The sequence below is a fragment of the Pectinophora gossypiella genome, chromosome 3 (assembly GCF_024362695.1).
Source record: "Pectinophora gossypiella chromosome 3, ilPecGoss1.1, whole genome shotgun sequence".
NCBI classification, from domain to species: domain Eukaryota; kingdom Metazoa; phylum Arthropoda; class Insecta; order Lepidoptera; family Gelechiidae; genus Pectinophora; species Pectinophora gossypiella.
In genome coordinates, this window is record NC_065406.1 from 10,275,931 (window position 1) to 10,300,489 (window position 24,559).

The following is a 24,559-nucleotide window of genomic DNA, read 5'->3' on the forward strand; positions in this document are numbered from 1 at the left end:
AAAAGTAAAACAATATCAAAATAATTGCCCGTAACTGGATATTTGTGTATATCGTACATATTAATCATTGATTCAAGATGTGTAAAACTTACCACTTTCGACTCTTGTACGTTTCTCTGGAACTTCAACTTTGCTGTAGGAATGGTCTTCATGCAGTCTCCTCTTGCAAAAATTGTGCTCATGAGAGACATTTTTTGAAAAGTAATAAATGTTTCAGTGAGTTGCATTCTCAGACTTCTGCCACTGTTCTTTTCACTACCAACTGTCCCAAACAGACCAACTTATCTAAGCAGAACAACAAACAGAGCATCAATTGTCAATAGAATAGCCACTTAATAATAAATAATGTGATACATTATTTTAAATAACTCTGAGGATACTTACTGGTTCCATCGGCGTCGTGGTGTAAGCCTTGGGGCATATCAGTAGTGATCATCAGCACTAAATAATGTTGGATAGGCGTCGACGCGGAGGCAAGATCTCACGCGTAGCGATGAGAAAAACCTTTTCTGCTTTCGTAAGTTCAGGACACTTCGCAATCTTTCAGAATAGTGTTGCCGCTCGATAGTGCCCTATCGATAGTTTTCGATCGAACTATCGATAGTTTACCAAAAAACGATAGTATCGATAGTATCGATAGTATCGATAGTATCGATAGCTCTTTTTTGGCGATACTATTGATAAGCAACGATAGTATCGATACTATCGATAGTATCGATAGTTAAAAGATGAAAAACTATCGATAGTATCGATACTATCGATAGTATCGATAGTTGAAAAACAAAAAACTATCAATACTATCGATAGTATCGCTCTTCGATATTACGCAAGCTATCGATACTATCGATAGTATCGATACTATCGATAGTTTTGTATGATCGATAGTGACCTTAATTTCGATAGTATTGTAAAAAAAATCCTATCCACTCCACTTAACAGTGTTTTTTTAAGTTTAGAGAATTGCCTACTTCAAAACCAAATATCCACTGCAAAAACACCCACGAAATATAAAATATATTAAATACGAGCTTTAAATGGTGTGAATTGTTCCACACAATGCTACATTCAATACTATCGAAATTAAGGTCACTATCGATCGTACAAAACTATAGATAGTATCGATACTATCGATAGTATCGATAGCTTGCGCAATATCGAAGAGCGATACTATCGATAGTATCGATAGTATTGATAGTTTTTTGTTTTTCAACTATCGATACTATCGATAATATCGATACTATCGTTGCTTATCAATAGTATTGCCAAAAAAGAGCTATCGATACTATCGATACTATCGATAGGCCTATCGATTGGGTACATGATTTTGGCTGTTTACTATCGATAGTAAAACTATCGATTTTTCGGCAACACTATTTCAGAACCAATGCGCACTCTACCCATTTTTGGAGTTCTATCTCAGATTTCGGAAATCTATAAAAAAAATACGTCCTTTCGTCTACTATCACAACTCACAACACTACACTTATGGTACATGGTGAAAGTTAGATAATACAGCTACAAAAATTGAGAGGATAAGTTACGGAATTAAATGTTGTGGAGGAACTTTGAAAATGTCAAGTCGAACAATATGGCGACTGGTCTTTGCACTCTGGCATGGTAGGCGAAATAGGACAGAAGTATGAAGGAGGGGCGGGGTGGAACTGTCATCTTCAATATGAGCGCACCATAGACGTAATGCGAGAATGATATGTATGAAGATAACCGCCTTTGGTCTGTTTGGTTTTACCAATTTACCCATTGGTCTTTCTTTATTCAAACAGCATACGATCAAACAGCATATAAATAAGTTAGAATAAAAAGTCGAATGATTGGTGGATAGCAAGTGGATAGATGCATTATAGTTTCCCTAACTTTGATGATTGGCTAAATACGATGGCGAAACCATTACAAAAAAAAAAAAAAACTTATTGACACTGACATTTCGTAGACGGTATACCTACAACATCATACTGTGATCATACTTTTATTTGATATACGATGATGTGATCATCGTTCATTAGATAAATAAGTAATTTTACTACTTTTCCTTTCAAACCACTTGTTTGAATTATTACAACATGAAATAAGTTTCCTGGCATCTCGTGTCAATAAACATGGACAGCAACACGGATACTGCGGTATGTTTTACTACATGATACTTTTATTGCCACGATCGTATTTGTTAATATTGCAACAAAGTTCCATTTATTATAATTTAGTAAAAGTTCCATTTAGTTTTGTTATTGTTTCATTAATTTCATTTCTAACATTAAAAATCGTGAACAAGAAGAAGTTTATCAATCAAAACTTAAGTCCCCATTGAACTTAGACGTGATTGGTAAATTATTTTTTTTACATATACTTATCCATATAAGTTTTAAATAAAATTATTAATGTTGGATGTAGGTAATTTATGATATAATTTTAGGCCCCAGACGGTGGTGGTAAAAAATCGGTTTTGGAAGACCTCAATAAGGATGAACTTATCAGTAAATGCAAGGGCTTCCTGGCGATAGCACAGAAGGCCAAACAAGCGAAAATTGGTAATTATTTTTAATTGCATTAATTCTAAGTTTTGCTTACTGTCATTGTATTTCATAATTTATGATAACATAACAGATACTTTATTGCACACATAGGAAATACAAAATTATAAACAAAAGAGAAATAGAAGAGTGTAATAAGTGGTCTTATTGCTAAGTAGCAAACTCTTCCAGGAAACCTTAACTATATTCATTATCACTAAAATGTGTTTCAATGTTTTTATAGAACTACAAAATCAAGTTGAAAGCTACAAACTTCAACTGGAGAAATGTGAAACAGAGAAAAAAGTGTGTCTGGAAAATGTCCGGACATTGCAGGAACTTGTAGACTCACTCACAGAACAGAAGTTGAATTATATCACAGATTTAGATGCTGCACAAAATAAAATAAAAACTTATAAAACAAAGTGTGATAGTTATGAAGAGGAAATTAAAAAGTATGAAAGTAATTTAATTTTGAAAGAGAAGCAAAATATTGGAATTGCTCAGCAACTATCTGATTTGGATAGTGAGATTATCTCATTGAAAAGACAGAACAACCGTCTTGAGGATGAGAACGAGCAACTCATAAACCAACTGTCTGACCTGGAAACAAGAGTTGCTGAGTTCAATAACATAGGCCTAGAGCAACGAGAGCAACTTAAAATATTAGAAGAAAAGGTGCAATCAGGTAAAGTTAAATTTCTGTGGATATATGCAACCTACTTTTTCTTACACTCACTATAACATGTGATATGGAATTTGAGATTGAAACTATAAACAAAGATGTAGCCATCAGAAATAAAAACCTACCACATGGTAGTAACTGACTATTGTCAGCCAACATTATAAATAAATCTAAAAAATATACACATGTATTAGCTGGAAACAACAAAGCTTAAAAAATATTTATTGGTCATTTTGTTATCATTATGGATAAAAATTGATTCAATTAAACCGTTTTCATAATAGAAAATAATTTCTTCTATTGGTGTTTAGAAAAGGTTTTAAACATTTGGCTCTTTTAAATAAAAAATGGTGTAGTTGTGGCTTTTTATATTTGTTTATAGTTTTGATGTCCAATTCCATACATATATTAATAAATGATTTGAAATAAATTATATATTATTTCAGATGAAGCATATAAAATTAAAATTGATGAATTGTATAAAACAATTGAGAAATTAGAAAATGAATTGAAAACTGCTAAACCTGCAGACAATAAAGAGGCTGATGAATATGAAAATAAAATCAAGGAACTAACACACAAATGTGAATCAGAAAAAGTTAAAAATGAGAAAGCCAATATCAAACTTAGAAGTTACAAAGACAAAATATTAAAATGTGCTGCTTGTATAAATCAGTTGAAAAACTCCAGATTTATTCTCACTAAGACAGTGAAGGAATATTCAGAAAATATACCTAAATGGCGAAATGACATCATAAAAGCATCTAAAGTACTTGAAGATGAGATTAATACATTGAATAATGAGAATAAAGCCCTTAAAGAGAAACTTCAAAATTTAGAAAAGCAAGCTGACCAAAAAACTTCTGCAGAAGTATCTAATGCTCAAATCACAGAACTAACAAGTGAGAATTGCTCACTGAAAAAAGAGATTCTAACTTTAAAGAAAGAATTGCAAGAGGTTATTTCGAATAATGCCACTCTAAATAATGACAATGGCACATTGAGAAATGAACTATCAAATTCACAAAAACATCTTCAAGATAATGCAGAAATTATTACTGCACTTCACAGTGAATTGGCTGGTCTGAAATATAGCTTAAAGCAGTTGACAGACACTCAACTCACTGCACAAGTAGATGAAATAATATCATTGAAGACACAACTAAATGAATCGATTAAAAAGAACAATGATTTAACTTCAAGTAACTGTGAGCTTAATGCATTAATAACAGATTTGAAGTCCAAAAATAAAAAACTTAATCAATGTTTAGAAACTAAAAATCTAAGTAATACCAATATCGAGAGCCTTAACTTGCAAATCAAAGCTTTGGAGAGTGAAAAAGCTACACTAGTAAAAGAAAAACTAAATGCTAGAGATAACATTATCGAATTAGAAAATCAAAACAAAATACTTTCAGAACAGATAAAGACTGTTAGATCAGAAGTTCATACATTAAAAACAAAATTGGAAAATCTAACTCTAGAAAAATCAGCAATGGAAGGAAGTAATAAAAAAGAAAAAGAGGGAGAAATAAGTAATCTTAAAAGTAGAATAAAACTATTGCAAGAACAATTCGATTTATTAAAGAATGAGCATGACAATTTACAAGATTTGAATGGACTGCTGAAAGAAGAAGTTGAAACCCTTAAGTTATCATTAGAACAGCCGAGAGACGATGCGGGAAACTTATCTGATTTAAATGATTCTCTACAGGCTGACATAGTGAAACTAGAAACTAAATTATCAGCTTATAAACAAGAAAACGCTTCTTTACTTGCTGAAGTAAAGGAAACGCGTGTCAAAGTTAAAGAGTTTGATAATCTTGTATCAGAATATGAGGAAATGAAATCTAAAGTGACGGGATATAAAACAGAAAACGCAGAATTACTAAATGAGATGAAAGAAATTAATCAGGTACTTAAGGAGCGTGGAGAGGCTATATCCAAATTACAGAAAGCTGTTACTGAAATGGAGAGACTTATAGAAACGTTAGAAAAAGACAGAGATAATATAAATCAAGAGAAAGATGACTTAAACAAAAAGATTGGATCTCTAGAAAGTGAATTGAAGAATGCACAGCAACAAACTGACCAAAGTAGTGTGGTTACTAAGAAAATTGTTGAAGAAAGGGACAAAGCAGCTAAAGTGATAGCTGAAAAAGATGAACTTATTGCTAATCTTAAAGATGAAATAGACAAATATAAACAACAGCAAACTTCATCAGGTAAGATAAAACTTAGAAAATGGATCCATTTATCCTATTTTATCATAACAAAAATATATACATACATGTCTCGAGCCATCCTGTGTTGTAATGTTTAAAGGACTAGATCATAAAAATTTTGATCGGTTAAACAAAAAAAAATATGCAGACTGGAAGCTGGCATATTGAAAATAAATTTTAATTTCCTTTTGCTCATTTCTTTTTCTTTATTAAGGAAACAAACAGCTTGTACAATATTTAGGTATTTAAAAATAATTCATTTTTCCTTCAGAATTGCCAAATGAGGATATGTCCACATCAACAATATCTAAAGCAGATGAGCATTCTCGTATGAAAGATTTAGATGAAACATTTGAAGAAAAGTAAGTTTGTTTTTAATATATTACACTGTTTCTTGTTATGGTCGCTACGCTATTCTTTTAATATTACTGCCCACTATGTTACATTTAAATTGTTCTACCGTCGATTTCACGAAGATCTTGCGCAATGAAATATGGCCAGCTTTTTAATACATTTATAAATATATTTTTACTATAGACAGATATTTTATAGTTTGTAAACTATTTCAGATACACTAAATTAAGGATATTTGCTTTGAAATTGAAAAAGAAACTAAATGAAACCACAGCACAATTACAAAATGCTGAACAAGACAAAGCTAGGCTTGAGAAATTACTCAATGAGCAAGAACGAACAGATATCAAAGCAGCTGTTACTACTGGTACTGACCAAGTTGACAGTGCACCTAAAGTTGGCGACGGAGATGGTATAAAGAGCGACAAAGTCACAGAACTTGAACTGAAAGTGAAGACCTTGCAAGCTGCTGTAGATGCATCAGAAAAGATTGCCGTTGAATTAGGCAAAGTAAAATGTAAGTTATATAGTTATGTAATATTCACCAACTGAAATATTATTCATTGTAACTGTAGTGATGAATAACTTAATTATATATGTTAGAGTACGAATATTATACTCTGATCCCAAGGTAACAGTGACCTTTGTGGAGGACGCATAGCGCCAGTTAAACAATGGCTCACTGTCACGGATTACTTTTATTGGATGTTCTCTGTACGGAGTTCGACACAAGAATGGTACAACCGTCGGGTTTCTTCACGTCGCGGGCGAAGCCCGCGACGGGGAGACGTTCTCGGGGCGTGGCCCCTTTAACGTGGCGGCGCTCGCCGCCCGCAAAAACGGGCGTGGCTCGGGGGTGGGACACGGTGGGCGATGATCGCCCCTCCGTGAGCCCGATGGAGTGTCAGTCCGAGGTGCCGCTAGCGAGGTCGAGCCCACCGGGTGATTCCCCGTTGGGGGAGGCCCAGTGAGCGCCCGTCAGCTAGCGGTGGTGTCTGGTCCGGTGAAGCTGCTCCGTCGCCGGGGCAGCTGGTGTCGAGTCGGCTGGAGAGGGGGAGAGGACTGCTTCCACTGCCACTGGAAGCGTCGACTCATCCCCCGGGGGGGTGGCCACAATCCTAACTACTCGACGGGGAGTAGTGGATGTGGGCAGCCCCGGTCCAGTCCGGTGTTGGTAGTCAGTGCCCACCGGTGAGTTGGCCCAGCAACGATGCCAGGCCTCCCACGATGATGGGCACTGGGTCAGTCTGCGTGCGAATGGCTGCCAGGATGTTGTGCAGCAGCTGCATGGTCTCCTCCAGGACTTCCAGCTTCTCACTGGAGGGAGCTGGGGGAGCCTCCGCTCGGGGCCTCGCCTTCTTCCCCTTGGGAGGGGCGGCGGCTGCTGTCTCTGATGTAGAGGGCTGCTGGGGGACTGGTTCCACGGCGATGGGCTCGGCAGTGGTGGTAGCGTTGGGAGCAGGGTTCGCTCTCCTGCGGTGTCGTGGGCGTTTCGGCTTGGGCCCATCTGGGCCATTTGCCGCGGCCATAAGTGAGCCCTGCGCAGACGGCTCACTACCGGGGTCCACGATGGAGACTGCTGGTGGCATCGGTCTTCTCACGGTCGTGGGAGCGGTGCCCGCCCTGGTGTTGCGCAGCTCACGCATCTTCACCGGGCAGGAGGGGCTGTTTGCTGGGTGTGGTCCCCCGCAGTTGCAGCATGTTGCCGGGTCGTCCCGGGGGCGCGGACACTCTTTCGCCGTGTGGCTCTCGCCACAACGAACGCAGACAGCGGGACGGTGGCAATTGTGGCTGCTATGCCTGAATTGCTGGCAGCGGTGGCACTGAGCTGCACCTCTCCTTCCCCTCCACGCCTCGACTTTAACGCCGGGCATGCAGAGGAGCTCGGAGATTTCGTAGACTCGCTGGAATCCCAGCGTTCTACGAATCTCCGTGAAGAAGATGCAGCCCGGTCTCCCCTCTCGAGCCTGGATGGGCCGGATGAAGGTCGGCTCGTAGCCGCGGTTACGCAGCTCCTCTTCTAGGGCGGCTACGTCGGTGTCTACTGGCAGGCCCTTAATGGCCAGCTTCAAGGCGCGCTCCGCCGGGGGGGCATAGGCGAACCAAGAGAGTCCCGACGCTCTCTCCAGGCTGGCAAGGTAGCGCTGGTAGAGCCGGTACTCCTCTTCGGTCTTCGCCAGGAAGCGAATACCCTTCCCGTACGGGCGCGCGTTGGGGACGTGGCCCAGCATTTCCCGCAGTTGGCGGAGATGGTGCGGCCAATTGGGTAGCTGGTCTACCACTATCGGCGGCAGCTTCTTGCTCGCAGGGGCGAGCGGCGGCTGAGGGCGTGCAGGCTTCGGTGGGGTCGGCGTCGTCCTGAGGATCGAGCGCGGAGGCGCATGCGGAGGCGCATGCGGAGGCGCGTGCGGTGGCGAAGTTGGATTAGTGTTCAACACCGCCGCGTATGAACGCGGGGGTGTTGTCTCCATGTCCAGTGAGGGCATGGAGAGTGCGACGGGCGGCGAGGTCCTCACCGCGGGCTGCGGCGGGTGTCGTTGATGATGGTGTTCAGGCGGCGTGGTGGTCCTCCTTGCAGTAATTCCTGCTCCCGGTAACAGCGGGAAGGGGGACATTCGAGTGCCTAGGCCGGTGAGGCGCGGCGGAGGCGGCGGTAGGTAGGGGGCTGCTGGTGTGGTGGTGACGCGCGAGGGCAAGAAGGTGCGCGCCCTGCGCTTCGTCACTCCGGCGGTGGTTGGGGGAGCCATTCTTGCCCTGCTCACCCCGTTTGGGTATGGATGGATGCGAAGTGTGGCTATGTGGCTGTCCACTGGTGCGGAGCTTGGCGGTCCGCCTGGCAGAGCACACGTTGACACACCCTCCCCGGTGAGACCCGCTGGTGGGAGGCCGGGGGTGGTAGGTGCGACAACGGTGGTGCCGTTTGGAGCGCGGAAATCCGGAGGGTATTTTAAGATAAAAATACCCCCCCCTGCTTCTGTTTCGTCAACGGCTTCAGTGTGTGGGTAGACGAAGATTTGTGGCTCCCGAACACGGACGAGTGGACAGAGCGATCAGACGACGCTCAACGGGCGAATGGCAATGGTACAACTCGTGCGGCTCGCCTTCTTATAAGGGTTGTCCCCACTACCGTACCTTGCACGTGTGTCGTAAACAAGTGCAGGTGTTGTTTGTTTGCTAGCCGCACGTGTTGTTTACAGTTAACATAATATTTAGATTTTCAATATTTCGCTGTCGCGCTATCATATATGTATAATATTATGACATTACAGCTGAACTGCATACCAAAACTGAAGAACTAGCCAGTGAAGTAGAGGCTCATAAAGCAACTAAGGAAAGTTTGGAGAGAGCTCGTCGTGACGTAAAGAAAAAGAATGTTCTGAGTCTTGAAATGGAAGACTATGAAAGGTCCATGAAGGAACTGACAGCTAAGATGGAGGAGAGTAAGAAGAAAATGGTGCAGGTTAGTATAATTATACAAATAAATAGTGCTATAGATAAAGATTAAACATTTACACTGCACATACAAACATACATATTCTTTAGAAATATAGAGATCTAATGGATTTTTCAGATGGAATCCACCATTGACACACAAGAAGGAACAATCACAGCTATGAAAACGCAAATAAAACTTCTTGAAGAACAAATCAAAACAGAAGAAACTCAGAATAGACTCATAAAAGAAGAGCTACAACACGTAATAGAGGAAGGGCAAGAAAAAGATAATGTTATACAACTGAAAAACGGCATCATAGCAAAACTAGAACAGGACCTTGAGGATGAAAAACGGAAAAATGAGGAAGCAGATTTAGAAATGACATCAATATTAAGTGAAAAAGAGAAAATTATAATGAACATAGGGGAAGAGAAAACTGAATTGCATAATAAGCTAAAAAGGTTGGAGTTTAGGTGCGCGGAACTTAATGAAACCTTACGTATCACAAATATTGAGTTAGCTGATTTGAAAACTGAATATACAAGTTACAAGGTACCTTTAACAATTGGCATTAAAACATGGAATGATTTTGTAGAACTTTTCGTAATAACTTGATTCTTTGTATTAGGTAAGAGCTCAGGCAGTGTTGCGTCAAAACCAAACAGTGGATCATAGTCAGGAGGAACAGTTAAAAGAAGAAGCCGCTGCTCTGAGAACACAAATAGAAACTATAACTGCGAAACTTGCGACAGCACAGTAAGTGTATTTTTATTTATTTCCTTTTACAGGTCTAGGAATAGCCTGCAGTTTGGCGGCGAGGGTGTGCTGCCGCCAAAGAATTGTTTTTTTTTTGACGTGACTTATTGTAGATTTGCCGCAGATGGCATTAACTACATGGCCGGTCAAATGGTACAACGTTTAAGACAAGAGGCCTAAGGGTGCCTAGTTGGGCGCGAACCTCGGCTCATGACGTCGTTTGAGAGGAAAAATATTTGAAAGAATTAATCGACCCTAGTGGGTCGATAGCAATAAGCGCTGATAGAGGGAAATCGTCGACCATGCCGGTGGGGTCGGTATCGGGGTCCTGAAGTGTTTGATGTCGCGAGCTGATTGGCCGCCTCTATGGCTAAAGTAATCGGGTCGTCGGGATCGTATATTACGTCCTTCGGACGTCCATACATTTCAGTACCGTCCCTAAGCGGGATGTATTCTTAAGCCGCAACTACGAAAAAACATTTTGAAGCTAATTTGTGCCGCAGAGCCAAAGAATAGTGTGAATTGGAAAATTATATTAAAAATTACGTTACATTTGTTTATTACATTAATTCTGTCTATGTATTATAGCCTGTTTAGTTTACGTTAAGCCGGGCTACTAGCCCAAATAGATGAGCAGCGTGGACTATGCCCTATACCCTCTCTGGTGGATCGTATATAGGTTATTTATGATTGTGTATGTCAGTCTATATCTAAAATCCGTCATATTCAGGGAGCAGTTATCCGAACAATCATCGGAAATAGAGGCGAGTCGACGTCGCGAAACTGAGGCTTTGGGCGAAGCGGCCCGAGCGCAGCAACGAACTACGCGCTTGCAGGCAGACCTCACGCGACTCGGTCAGCAGCTCGAGTCAGAACGTGCGCAGCATAAGCTACAGGTATGATTTCAAAACTGGGATGGATTTCCTAGACCTAAGGCTGTTATGAACCGAAGCGCTGCAATTCTACGCTGTTTCTGGTATACATTTGGAAAAATTAAGAGGTTACTCATCAACAATTAAAGCGGCGATCAAAACTCGTAACTCGCTAAGGCTCAGTGTATTAAATGTCGTACTACTTACTGACTTGTTTTAAAATAGGGTCGATTTTCTTTCTGTGTAAACAAATACGTATTTGTCTTACAGGTTTCCACTCTAACCCAGTGCTACAAAACTCAAATCACGGAATTAGAAACTAAACTCCAGAAAGACACGGAAGCGCTGCGGAAGCAGTTGGTAGCGGCTCAGGAGAATGCGAAGAGTGTTAAAGTGGGATCTCTGGACGAAGAAAATCATAACCCGTACATGCTACCAGTTATTCCTAAGGAAGAGGGGAGCGATGGCGAGATGGATATCAATGTCTCTATGATACCAAGAGAAGAAGGAGAGGTAAGAATGTCTTAAGAATATATTTTTACATTTCATCCAATTTGCGATTGGCAATTACAGGAGATAACGTTATAATGCCGGACTTTTAATGGTTGTAAATTGCAATCATACTTTTATCGTTATGTGGCTGGGCGTTTTGTAGTGTTGTTATCATACAGCTGTAATGATTACTTCGCTGTATACCTACACACAAACGTATGTTGACTAGTGAACGCGCTGGTTGGCGGTTCATGTACTTCATGTATGAATTTTCAATAAAATATTTATTCACTTGGATATAAATCGTTTAATGCTTGAATATAATATTAATTACAAGGTCGTTGTTAGGTTAAAATCGCGTAATGGTTCGAGAGCGTCGTTGCGGTCGGGCGTGGCGCGGTGGAGAGAGCGTTGTAGCGCGGGGCGCGAACATCCGCTGGTCGGGGGGGGAGGGGCGGAAGCAGTGTTGCCTAGCGTATGGCGCTAACATCGTCGCCCCCGTTGGAAGCGTCCGCTTTCAACAAGCAGATCTTCGATAGAGCTCGTCGCACGATGCCCCTGGCGGTAGCCACGTCAGCGACGCGCGGAATGCCGTCTGCGCCCGGGAAGAGTTGTTGTACACGACCCAAGCGCCACTGGAGTGGTGACGTGTTGTCCTCCTTGATGAGCACCAAGTCACCAGGTCTCAGATCTCTGCAACGAATACGCCATTTAAGCCTTTGTTGCAGCTCGGAGATATATTCGGATTGCCACCGGCGCCAAAAATGTTCTCTAGCTTGCTCGATGCGCTGGTAGCGGTTCAGGCGGGATGCATTTTCGTCTTCTAGAGAAGGCGATAGCAGTGACATTAGTGGTCTGCCTATCAGAAAGTGTCCCGGAGTAAGGGGGGTATAGTCGTTAGGGGATGATGACAAGGGACACAGGGGTCTGCTATTAAGGATTGACTCGACTTGTGCAAAAAGAGTAGACATCTCTTCAAACGTTAAATGAGAATTGCCTAGTATGCGCTTTAAATGGAATTTAGCAGATTTTATTCCGGCCTCTGCAAGTCCATTAAAATTAGGTGCGTAAGCAGGGGAGAAGTGAAAATTTATGTTATGAGTGCTGGCGTCATGCGCAATGAGGTCAGAATTGTTAGATAAAAACGTACCTAGCTCCCTAGCAGTAGCAACAAAATTCCTCCCATTATCACAAAAAATATCATTCGGCTTACCCCTGCGAGCGATAAACCTACGCAGTGTTAACATGAATGCGTCTCTCGACAATTCACTCACCGCCTCGAGATGGACACACTTGGACCTGAAACATATAAATAGGCATAGATACGCCTTTGTTATCTTACAGCCTCGGCCCTTCCTGTCTGTAATCATAAAAGGACCCGCGAAATCAACGGCGACTGTACTAAAAGGGTAGTCAGGTGTGATTCGCTGCGCCGGTAAGTTACCCATAATGTTGTGTAGAGGTTGAGCGCTGATACGCCGACACTTGATACAGCTTCTCGCTGTGCGACGAGCCAACTCTCTACCACCTAGCGGCCAGATGCGTTCTCGTATGGACGCGAGCAACAATTGTGGTCCCGCGTGCAGCAGCCTGTGGTGTTCTTGTGTAAATAAGAGCTTAGTGAGGTGGTGTTTCGCGTGCAATAAAACTGGGTGCTTCTTCTCGTACTCGTACTGTGAATTGCACAGTCTTCCACCAACTCTGAGCAAGCCCTGGGAATCTAGAAATGGGTTTAATGATACGATACTAGACTTGAGCTTGAGATTGTCTTGTCTTTGTAAAGTCTGTAATTCGTGAGGGAAAGAGTCTTGTTGTGACATTCTAACTAGACATGTGAATGCACCCTCTAACTCATCGACAGTTAGCGAGCCAGTGTGCTTATCATGGGGGTTCTTGCAATTATGTATGAATCGATAAATGTAAGCAATGACTCGTTGTAAGAATTGCAATTTTGAATACCTAGATATATCGATACTAGCCTTGATAGAGTCCGTAACTAGAGTAGTGTGTACCTTTAACTCTGGAAGGTTGTCACACTTGTGGGAATAGAGAGTAGGCCACTCGGATTCAGGCCTAGACAAAAATGATGGACCTTGCCACCATAAGGTGGAGTCTTGAACTTGATGTGGGTCTACGCCGCGGGATGCTAGATCGGCTGGATTGTGAGCGGTAGGGACGTACCGCCACGATGAAGTACTTGTCATTTCTTGAACCTGCCTAACCCTATTGGAAACCCAGACTTTAAGTCTCGAGGGTTCGGTGGCGATCCACCCTAGCACGACGCTGGAGTCCGTCCATAGGTAAGACTTGCTTATCTGTCGGCGGAGGGCGCTCTTTACAGCGCACAGCAGGCGGGCCGCGAGTAGCGCGCCGCACAGCTCCAGGCGCGGGATGGTGAGAGCCGCCTTAGACGGTGCTACGCGTGCCTTAGCACAGTAGAGAAGAATGCTCGTGTTTCCTGCTTGATCGATAGACTTGACGTAGATGCAAGCACCGTAGGCAGCCTGGGAAGCGTCACTGAAGGCGTGAAGCTCGACTGAAACAGGTAAGTCTCTAATTACATTTCTTGGAACAGTAATGTGTGAAATAAATGATAGGTTATCAATGAATCGTTTCCATGACCTTTGTATGTCGGAAGGAACAACTGAATCCCATTCAATCTTGCTAGCCCAAAGTCTTTGCATTAAGATCTTTGGTTTTATAGTACATAGACTAACTAGACCTAGAGGATCAAAAATTTGAAATGTTTGAGACAATATAGAGCGTTTGGTTGTAACATTGGATTCTCGACCTTGTACAGACATTGGAAATTGTAGAGTGTCTGTATCAGGGTTCCAGTTAAGTCCCAAGGTGTCATATGTCTGGCTGAGAGTTAAATTGTCATGAGAACTAGCTAGCGTATTTTGCAACACACCCCTAGAATTCGATCTGAACTTGCGTAAGTTAAAACAACCCGATGACAGGGCTCGGACCACAGAATCTTGTATGTAGAGCAGTTCTTGTTCAGTTTGAGCCCCTGTAATCAGATCATCAACATAGAAATCATTTTGTAAAATAGTTTTAATTAATGGATCATAACTCTCTTCGCCCAACTGCCATATGCACCTTGTACTCAAGTAACTTGCACTAGCGAAGCCATAGGTTACTGTATTTAACCTATATGTTTTCAATGGACTAGAAGGGTCGCTTCTCCACAGTATCAACTGTAAGTCGCGATCACAATCATCTACTTGTACCTGTCTATACATTTTTTCAATGTCGCCCGTCATGACGTAATTGTATTCCCTGAATCGAACTAGAATATTAAAGAGGGAATCTTGAATATTAGGACCGATCATTTGAAGGTCATTGATGGAAAAGCCTGACGACGTACGACATGAGGCGTCATAGACAACTCGCAGCTTGGTGGACTCGGATTTCTCTCGCATCACAGCGTGATGAGGAATAAAATAAGAAACTGGTGGCTTGACTAGACTGGATTCGGACATGTGTCCTAAGTCTTCATATTCCTTCATAAAGTCGGAATACATAGACTTTAACTGGGCGTGGCGTTCAAAACGCTTTTCTAGATTGAGAAATCGCTTCTTAGCGACACTGTAAGAGTCTCCGAGACAGTCGGGAGTGGTTACTAGTGGTAATCGGACAGAGAACCTACCATCTTCTAAACGGGTGGTGTGTGTCATGAAATGTGTCTCGCATGGGTTCCCTGCATCGACTCCCGCCTCCGAAGCCTTCTGCGACGTCGGAAGCTCCTCTAGCTCCCAGAACCTGCTCAGTTTGGTGTGCAGACTCTCCAGTGCTGAAAAATTACATTGAATACTTGTGTTAGAATTGTCCACTTGTAAATTGCTTGTTTGTTTGTCACGTATATGACCTGCTAAGAACCAGCCTAACTTGGACTCTCGCAGAGTGGGTAAATTAGCACCCAACGACTGCTGTCGTGGGCCTATAAGATCCCAAAATAGATCCGCGCCTATAAGCATGTCCACCTTGCTTGGGACATTGAAACTGGGATCAGCTAAGCTGATGTTACTAGGGAAGCTAAATTGTTTCATGTTTATAGGGCGCCTAGGTAATGTGGCTGTGATCTCAGGCAATACGAGACATGACAATGTGACACTAAATGGATTGCATCTAGACTTGACAGTAACAGTGCCCCTCTCCGGAGCAAAGTTAAGAGAAGAGTTACCAATACCTACTATAGTAGTGGCATCTAGCACTTGTGTATCTAGTTGAAGCCGTTGCTTCAAATCACTTGTAATAAATGAAGACATGCTTCCGCAGTCTAACAGTGCCTTTACTGTTTCCACTTGATTATTATCTGGATTGACAATGTCCACTAGTGCTGTAGAAAGAACAACCTGGCTAGTGGAAGTGACAGACATAGAAATAGAACTTGTACTTGCATCACTTGTGACTGAATTGGGAGTACTTGTACTTGTGGTACTTGTAGGGATGACATTGTCAATACTAGGAGTGGCTGTGATGGTCTGTGTGTGTGGCTTATGAAGCATTGTGTTGTGACGTGCATTGCAAATACGACAGCTACTTAACCTGCAAGCGCCTGCAATATGGCCGCTCCGCAGACAGTTCAGACAGAGCTTCAGTGAACTAGCCTTTTGTATCCGCTCCTCGATGCTCATGGACAGGAACGCTGGACAGTCGTATATTCTATGCTTGCCCTTGCAGACGAAACAATGCAGACCTCGATTGACTTGTTCGAAATTTACTGGATTAGCTGAAATGACATTCACAGATTTGTTAGCTCTTTGATACTTGTTATGTGTATTATTGTTGCCACTCGAGACTTGTTTATCTTGTTTAGATCTTTGTACTGACTCTAGAACATCTGCTCGACCCTTGAGGAACTTGAAGAAATCATCAAGAGACGGCATTTCCTTACTAGAACTTGACCTATGCTCCTCCCATTTCAAACTTGTAACATTATCTAGTTTAGAGGACATAATATGGATGATTAATGTGTCCCACTGATCTGTGGGCTGTCCAAGGTTATTTAAAGCACGTAAATTTTTAGTTACGTGGTCCACTAGAAACCTGAGTGACTTGTCAGATTCGCGTGAGATAGGATCAATTTTAAACAAGGAATTTAAGTGATTAGTTGTCAATTGGCGTTTGTTGTTATATCGCTCGCAAAGTAAGTCCCATGCTTCACTATAATTCTTATCAGAAACTTCTAGATTTGAAATGACACGCGCAGCTTCCCCTTGCAGATACGAGCATAAGTAATGAAACTTGTTGATCGGTTTAATTCGCGTATTGTTATGAATTAACGACTCGAATGTGTCACGAAATTCAAGCCATTTGAAATACGTACCATCAAAGTTTGAGATTTGAATGACTGGAAGGCGGAAACCAAGATCTTGCTGACCTCCGCAGCTATGAGCGCATTGTGAATCATTGGGAGTGTATGTTGCACTCTCACGCTCTGCCTGTCCACTCGTTTCGGCAAGGGAAATTGTGCCTAACTTGACCTTAGCGAATGCTATGTTGCTATGAAAACTGTCCTCTATTTCCTCACGTTCTTGCAACTCGTCATCCAAATTATCCTCGTTATAGACTTCAATACGTGATTGTAAGTCGTCAAAACTATCAAACATCACAGTAAACTTCTCGAGCCTTGTGCATAACTGGCTGCGATCCTGAACTGATAGGTCTCCAGCCGGTAAAGAATTTAAATACTTGCTAAACTTCGTAATTCTGCCCTTTACAGAGCGACGCTTCACTGTTAACTCGTTTAACTCTTTGTTTACTTCGACACTCATGATTATAAAATTGTAATAACTAGCTACAAATATCACCTTTTAACTTCACTACACGTTATGCACAAAACTCTGTAGAAAATCACTGTAGTTTCAATAATATTTCACTCGAAAATACGAAACGAACTATCGTTTACTAGAACTAGAAGAAAAAATAAGGTAATGACAAAATGGCCGCCGGCGTGGACGCCGGTATATCTAGACTCGTCACACTCGTGGGGTTAACTATAGTTTCCTTTCACTCACTCTTACTATATCATTCGATTGTTCGTTCGTTCACTCGCTCGCTAGACTTGAAAATGGAAGTCAATTGAATTATTCAATTATAAAACCTCGATTGTTTTATGACACTTGTATAGCTTGAAAATAGTTATTTGGATTATTTGGAATCCCTACGTAGTTTAAACTCGTAAAAACTTACGTAAAACTTGAACTTGTATGACAATCCTTATCAGATAAGCGTATGTACGCACCTAATTTCACTAGACTTGCCTAGGATCACGTACTTAACTAGACTTGTAATAAGGATGCACTAGAACTAGACTTGTGATTAATTAATAATTACCTAGATAGGCATATAAGCACTTGTATTGCATACTCGACAATAACAAGAGAAACTAGACTTGAAAATTAGAAATATTTGGTCACTTGTATTGCATACTAGACAATAATAAGAGAACCTAACTAGAACTAGGAATACTAGCTTGTGCCTACTGCATAACTAGACAGTAGGCTTATACTTGATCTTGTTTATACTGTATAGCTTGACAGTAATAAACGAAACTTGGTCTAAAACACTGGATTGCCCTGCATGACTAGACAGTGGCAATTGAACCTGAGCTGCATACTAGACAGTAGGTATTCAATAGAAATAATTGGCCCTAATCAATGAGCGTGCGAAATCGAAACTAGACTTGCAATGATAAAATGATTACGCACAACTTTTGATAGGGAATACTAGACTTGACTTGTTAATAAAAAGAAAAGAAATAGAAAACTAGAGATATTAGTTTGAACGATAGGGACACTAGAAATGCCTATTCTGTTCGCACAAGTAAAGACGGAAACTAGGATAGAAAGATAGGAAATAAAAGGATGGGCTCACGTTCCTTGGCATTCCACTATGTACCACGGCGCCTCCTCCCGACGTTCTTCGCCTTCGCTCGCTCGCTCGCTGTTCCTTGTCTCGACGCCCGTGTAGGCCGCGACGTGCTGAGCCGAGCTGGATGTGATGAACTGCCACCGACGTGGCGCTCCGCTGCCGATGACCTGGGACCTGGTATCTTGTACTGGTTGATGCTAGACGTATGTAGACCGACTGGGAAGGCGTCTAGACACGTGGTTTTCTTCTTGAAGTGGAATCTAATTGTGCCTCTGGCGCAGCTGCATACAATTTCTTGCAGATGCGTGGCTCTCGCGTGGCGTCCTCTTCTTGTAACACGTGGCGCCGCTATGTGTGCGTCCACGTGGCTTCTGCTCTCCACCGCTTACTTGTGAAACTCGAATTGCTGGATATCTTGACTTGCCCGCGACCAACTGCTTGACGCTCGTGGCTTGTAATATGTAGCCTTCCGAAGATTGCCCTCTTGGCGTGACTCGTGCAGGTCTCGTCCTGTCACGGTCGCCAACATGAACGCGCTGGTTGGCGGTTCATGTACTTCATGTATGAATTTTCAATAAAATATTTATTCACTTGGATATAAATCGTTTAATGCTTGAATATAATATTAATTACAAGGTCGTTGTTAGGTTAAAATCGCGTAATGGTTCGAGAGCGTCGTTGCGGTCGGGCGTGGCGCGGTGGAGAGAGCGTTGTAGCGCGGGGCGCGAACATCCGCTGGTCGGGGGGGGAGGGGCGGAAGCAGTGTTGCCTAGCGTATGGCGCTAACATCCCCGCGACCAACTGCTTGACGCTCGTGGCTTGTAATATGTAGCCTTCCGAAGATTGCCCTCTTGGCGTGACTCGTGCAGGTCTCGTGCAGTTTACGGTCGCCAACATGAACGCGCTGGTTGGCGGTTCATGTACTTCATGTATGAATTTTCAATAAAATATTTATTCACTTGGATATAAATCGTTTAATGCTTGAATATAATATTAATTACAAGGTCGTTGTTAGGTTAAAATCGCGTAATGGTTCGAGAGCGTCGTTGCGGTCGGGCGTGGCGCGGTGGAGAGAGCGTTGTAGCGCGGGGCGCGAACATCCGCTGGTCGGGGGGGGAGGGGCGGAAGCAGTGTTGCCTAGCGTATGGCGCTAACAACTAGCATTATTATATCATTAGGTACTTACTTCTTGCATCTTTTAAATCGAGACCTGGTATGGGCTTCTTTCCAAATATTTTTTTAATGAATATAGTTTTTTTTTTTAACATAGAAACATAAACTTGGTTTATGTTGCAACAATTTCTGGGAAAATCGGTGACATGTTATACACTCGTAACATGATTTGCTGAAGTTTGCTATCTATTTACTAAATAGTTTCCCTTTGAAAGGAAAACAAATATTCGCTGCAAGATGCCTGCCGCGGAGGTAATAAAAATGATGACTCAAATCTATCGCTCCAGGGCTCGGAGTCAGCTCCATCGCCTCCGTTATCGAAGCCGTACCTCACGAGCGCCGGGAGCGGGAGATCGCCAGTACCTCTGGAGAGGCTACTTGAGGAGGGGGTGCCAGAAGACGAGGCCCTTGATGCCACGTCTCTCGGACTCACACCTGAGCAAGAAATCTGTGATCTTCGTCGAAAACTACAGGCTCAACAGCAAAGGTACCAAGAGTTGTTTACATCATAGTTTATACACCATAATGATGCGGTAGTTGTTGGAGCGCAAAGAGCGGAAAGTCACTGTCAAAAAGTACACATTTTTCTAGATAAAAGCTATTCGGATCATGTCTGAGATGTTATTCAGGGCTAATATGGGCAACGTGATAAAATTATCGATCGATACAATCAATTTTGTCGAAACCGATAAGCTTGTTATTGTCCCCAACATGCGTGCCACGTGATTTTGTTCGTATTTTGGCAGAACGACAAACACATATTAGCACCAATCGACAAAACGACAAAATGACCGTGACAAAATTTTATCACGTTGCGCATGTTAGCCCTACTGGTGCGTACGTGTATTTATCTCGTCCATACATACATAGCGGTCAAGCACAACCGTCCTTTCTGCTTTGCTGTAGTTGGATAAAAATGAGTGTTTTTTTATCATTCTAAATTTTGTCTTTAAAACGAGTTTTTTGATACAGGGTAAAGCACGTGACGGTGCTGCTCTCAGAGTCGGAACGCGAGTGCGCACGTATGGCGCAGTTGAGCGAGCTCCTCAAAGCGGAGCTGCGGCGCGTGCGCGGCACCACTGCCAACGCGCACAACACCGAGTACATGAAGAACGTCACGCTTAAAGTAACACATTTTTACGAATACTTTGACGGTTTAAACTCTAAATTTATGTATGGCAGTTTCTAATTCTTAGTTGCAGTAGAAATTATTTGAGAGCAATCGAACTGCTCTTTTGTACCCCAATATATTCTTTGTTTGTATACTATGATGGTGTACAAGTTCCCATTTGTGACACGTGTAAGTACAATGATCTATTATTGTGCATAAAGATATTTGATATGATGTATAGCAAATTGATAATTGTATATAGAAAACGTTCATCAAACATTCGAGCTGACGACACACGCAACTTGTAGTATTTAGGAAATATTCGTCGCCGCCCTGGTGTCAGGGTTATTAAAATATTCAATACTCGTAATAGTTACCGGGCCAACCTCCTCAGTCATTTCCTCCCGGACGAAAAGTAAGGTCGTTCGGATAGCTGGGAACGTCAGCGGCAGCCTCCAAAAGTACCAGAAAAAAAATAGTTCCCCATCTAAAAATGACATCAAATTATAGCTAAATATCTATAAATGAAATATCATCTAGCTGGAAAATACGTCAGCTGGTCACACGAAGGCAGTTTTTATTCTGTGACGAAGGTGGGAAATAAAAACGAATGTAGGTAGATCTCAATCATGGCACATTCTATAGTTGTTCTATTGCTTGTTTATAAAATTACAAAACACTAGTTTTATAGTATTTTTTATTTTATTCATTATTGTATGTGTGTAGTTCCTGACACTGCCGTCGGGTGACGAGCGCAGTCGACTGGTGCCAGTGCTGCAGAAAATCCTCACTTTGACTCCCGAGGAGACTCATAAAATACAGGCCATCGCTAAAGGTAACATTTTATATGTTTTAGATTGCTTCTATGTACTCATTGCTTCTTTAATTTTATGATTTGATAATATAATATTGCGAGTCAGATCTCAGTTTAGCATTTACGCGATGGTCGTGTAAAAAACTGAGTAATTCTATAGTAATGATCCAAATGATTACGCAATATAGTTCCGTACAGGTGCATATTTATGTTAGATATGCTATTATTCTATTATTTAATATTTATGTTAGATATCATTTAATTTGATGATCACGAAACTCTTTTGTATGAAATAACTTGAACGAGGGACTTTCCAGGCTGTGTTCCCCAAAAACAGTATAGATGGCGCTTTTTAAATTTAACGTGATGATTACCTATTTTCTCATTGCTCGAAGTTCATAATTATACAAAGGTTAAACAAAGGTTTTTTGGGGAACGTAGCCTGGAAAGACACACTTGACTTGAATGAATATTTTTTTTACAGGTTTAGATCCAAATCCAAGCAAAGGCTGGGGAAGTTACTTACCGTGGCCTGGAGGGAGTAAAACACAAAAGTAAACAATTCGTTACAAAGGGTCTGTGATTGAAATACATTTTTTTCCCACGAATCCTATAAAGCGATTTAATAGCGTTTAACTTGCTTTCTATTTAAATTGTATACATATTTTCCAGCATTTTTGATTCCTGTTTATGGTAATGGAAATATTTATCCAGCTTATATTTATAACATTCCATTACTTTATTTTATCGTGAAAGATAAGAAACTTATAAAGATTTTGAAAATGTGCAAAACGAAGAGTTTGGAGTAAGGAGAAAGGAGTTATTGCTAGTTTTATATTTAAATAGAATGTTTATGTTAAGAAAACCATGTATATTTACAACCATATTAAAAATAATGTTAAGTTTTCGTGAAATAAACTAATACTGATAATTGTATCGAAGTAATGAGGGACCTTCCAATCGACGTTCTCCAAACTCACGATAGATGGCGTTGTTCACTTTAACGTGATAATTATCTATTTTCTGATTGCTGGGGTACATGTGACATCGTAACGAAAACTGAGGGGTGATTGAGGCCATGATTCAGCGTTGATATCAAGTGGAATTTTCCGTCGCAAAAGTTATTATTATTATTAATAGCCCTCAATGTCCCACTGCAGGGCAAAGGCCTCTCTTCCCTTCTTCCACTCCTCCCTGTCCCCAGCTTGCTCGCGCCACCGTTTCGAGAAGCGGTCTAACTCGTCGCGCCATCTTTTCCGTGGCCTTCCCCGACGTCTAACAGCACTTGCAGGAACCCACTCTGTAGCTTTTTTGGCCCAGAGGTCATCGGGCATTCGGGCAACATGTCCAGCCCAGTCCCATTTCAAGTAGGCAGCCTTTCTCGCTACGTCTGCTATTTTTGTTTTGGAACGCAGCGTGGTGTTTCGGATCCGATCGATCAATTTAACACCAAGGATGCTGCGTTCCATACCTCTCTGGCAAACCTTGAGTTTGGACTTTTGGATGTCAGTCAAAGACCAAGTGTGAGCGCTGTAGGTGAGAATGGGAAGAGTGCACACGTCCATGAGTTTGCGCTTTAAGGATAGCGGAAGATCACAAGAGTATGGAACTGAAAATAATTTAACAAAAACAAAAAATATCATGAATATTCAGACTGAAAATTCCACTTGATATCAATTCAGAATCATGGTCAGAATCATCCCAGTATTCGTCACGGTGTCACTAACACCCATACCTACTTGTATGGCTACCGTATGTACCTGTGCAGGGTGTAAGTGACATCGTAACGAATACTGAGGGGGATGATTCAGCTGATAGTGAGTTAATATCAAGTGGAATTTTCCATCTCAAAAGTATAGAATTGAAAATAATTTAAAAAAACTAAAAAAGAATCATGAACTTTGCGACGAAAAATTCCACTTGATAATAACTCAGAATCATGGTCTGAATCATCTCCCTGGGTATTCGTTACGATGTCACTAACACCTTGTATAAAACTAATTGTTGTCTGATATTTGGATCACATTATGTATAGAATGATGTTGCTTCCTATATTGCTTCTCTTTATTTTGACCAGAATAATAATGGGTGGAAGTTGTAGTTGTACCTTGATGTAATAAAAAGGGTCATCATTTATACCCAAAAACAAGGATGAAAGATGCATATCCATGATAATAACAATTAGAAGTTTAAAGGAAGAAAAACTTAACAACGCCATCTATCGTGTTTTTAGGAAACGCCGATTGGAAAGTCTCTCATTTTATCAAAAAATATGCAGAACTCCTTTTCAATTAAACACTTTATTGCTTATTTCTTAGTCTACATTTTTACTATTATATAGTTGTACTATAACTGGAAATTAAAATATTTATAGTTAAATCAGTTAAGATATTTATGGGATATTTTACGTAGATGTAAATTTGAAATGATTATTAAGAAAATAGTTTGCAAATTGTAATACAGTGATATACTTTGATTTGAATAAATGTAACGAAATTTAAGTTTTATGATTCTTTTCCTATCGCTTTTGTACCAAGTACTTAGTATAATGTAATACATAAACTCTCGCCTATTTTCCACCGGAGTAAGCTATAATCTAATCTAACCTATAAGATCGCACTGTTGGACAAAGGTCTGTATTAACATGATTATATTATTATACATCAATGGGAAAAGCCTGCCTTTCTTTCCATTTTTGACTAAAGAGAAAGTCATCACTACGTTTATTTTTGACGGTCTTGTGCGTATTCTAGACAGTCCCTACGCTACGGAAAGCGTCGATAATAATAAAATTTAATATTCTCTTGGTAATAACGTATTACATAGAAAACTTATACAGTTTTGAAAATAGCTTATTGTAAGCAAACATAGAGCGACAAGAGCCTACGGCGGCAAGCGGGCTGCGGGAATGAAAGTTTGATCGAATGAAAGTAACGTAACAGAAATACGCAAATAAAAAAGAATTGCAAAATCTGTGTTATAATCAATTCAAACATCGATCCAAAGAGATTCATTATAAAATAGTTTCTTTTATTTCAATACTGGCTGTAGAGTGTGCTAATCGTTGATTGGAAAACGTTTTGACTGAAAAACATAAACGTATCCGGTTTTCCAAACCATTCCAAACTCCAAAATAAGACTTCGTAATAGAATAATAAACATTTTCAAAAAAATAATCCCCAAAAAAACTAGTATATATTGAAATATCAAAAATATTTTGTATGATGCGAGATA

The 24,559-nt window shown here is 41.1% G+C and overlaps 2 protein-coding genes across 7 annotated transcripts; one reads left to right on the forward strand and one right to left on the reverse strand.

The window, feature by feature from the left end:
* The first annotated feature begins 1,926 nt into the window (after positions 1–1,926).
* Positions 1,927–23,826, forward strand: LOC126381997 (GRIP and coiled-coil domain-containing protein 2). Its single transcript, XM_050031670.1, has 15 exons — positions 1,927–2,138; positions 2,429–2,543; positions 2,770–3,213; positions 3,657–5,435; positions 5,707–5,797; positions 6,005–6,306; positions 9,059–9,249; positions 9,361–9,777; positions 9,854–9,981; positions 10,712–10,877; positions 11,124–11,366; positions 19,688–19,887; positions 20,373–20,526; positions 21,238–21,346; positions 21,810–23,826. Exons 1-15 carry the CDS (start codon positions 2,115–2,117, stop codon positions 21,881–21,883), a joined length of 4,437 nt encoding a protein of 1,478 aa, XP_049887627.1. The 5' UTR covers positions 1,927–2,114; the 3' UTR covers positions 21,884–23,826.
* Positions 11,903–18,352, reverse strand: LOC126381998 (uncharacterized). Of its 6 annotated transcripts, none has more exons than XR_007569006.1 (5): positions 17,165–17,211; positions 16,681–16,923; positions 15,900–16,083; positions 12,559–12,644; positions 11,903–12,038 (listed from the first exon to the last, which is right to left on the reverse strand). XR_007569006.1 is itself a non-coding variant. In XM_050031672.1 (5 exons), exons 1-5 carry the CDS (start codon positions 17,126–17,128, stop codon positions 12,031–12,033), a joined length of 633 nt encoding a protein of 210 aa, XP_049887629.1. In that variant the 5' UTR covers positions 17,129–17,156; the 3' UTR covers positions 11,903–12,030. The 6 variants fall into 6 exon arrangements, 3 of the variants coding, with proteins under 3 accessions (XP_049887629.1, XP_049887630.1, XP_049887628.1); XM_050031672.1 differs by lacking the exon at positions 17,165–17,211 and adding an exon at positions 17,046–17,156 and having other exon boundaries at positions 16,681–16,952; XM_050031673.1 differs by lacking the exon at positions 17,165–17,211 and adding an exon at positions 17,046–17,156 and having other exon boundaries at positions 11,934–12,038; positions 12,620–12,644; positions 16,681–16,952.
* Positions 23,827–24,559: the final 733 nt, after the last annotated feature.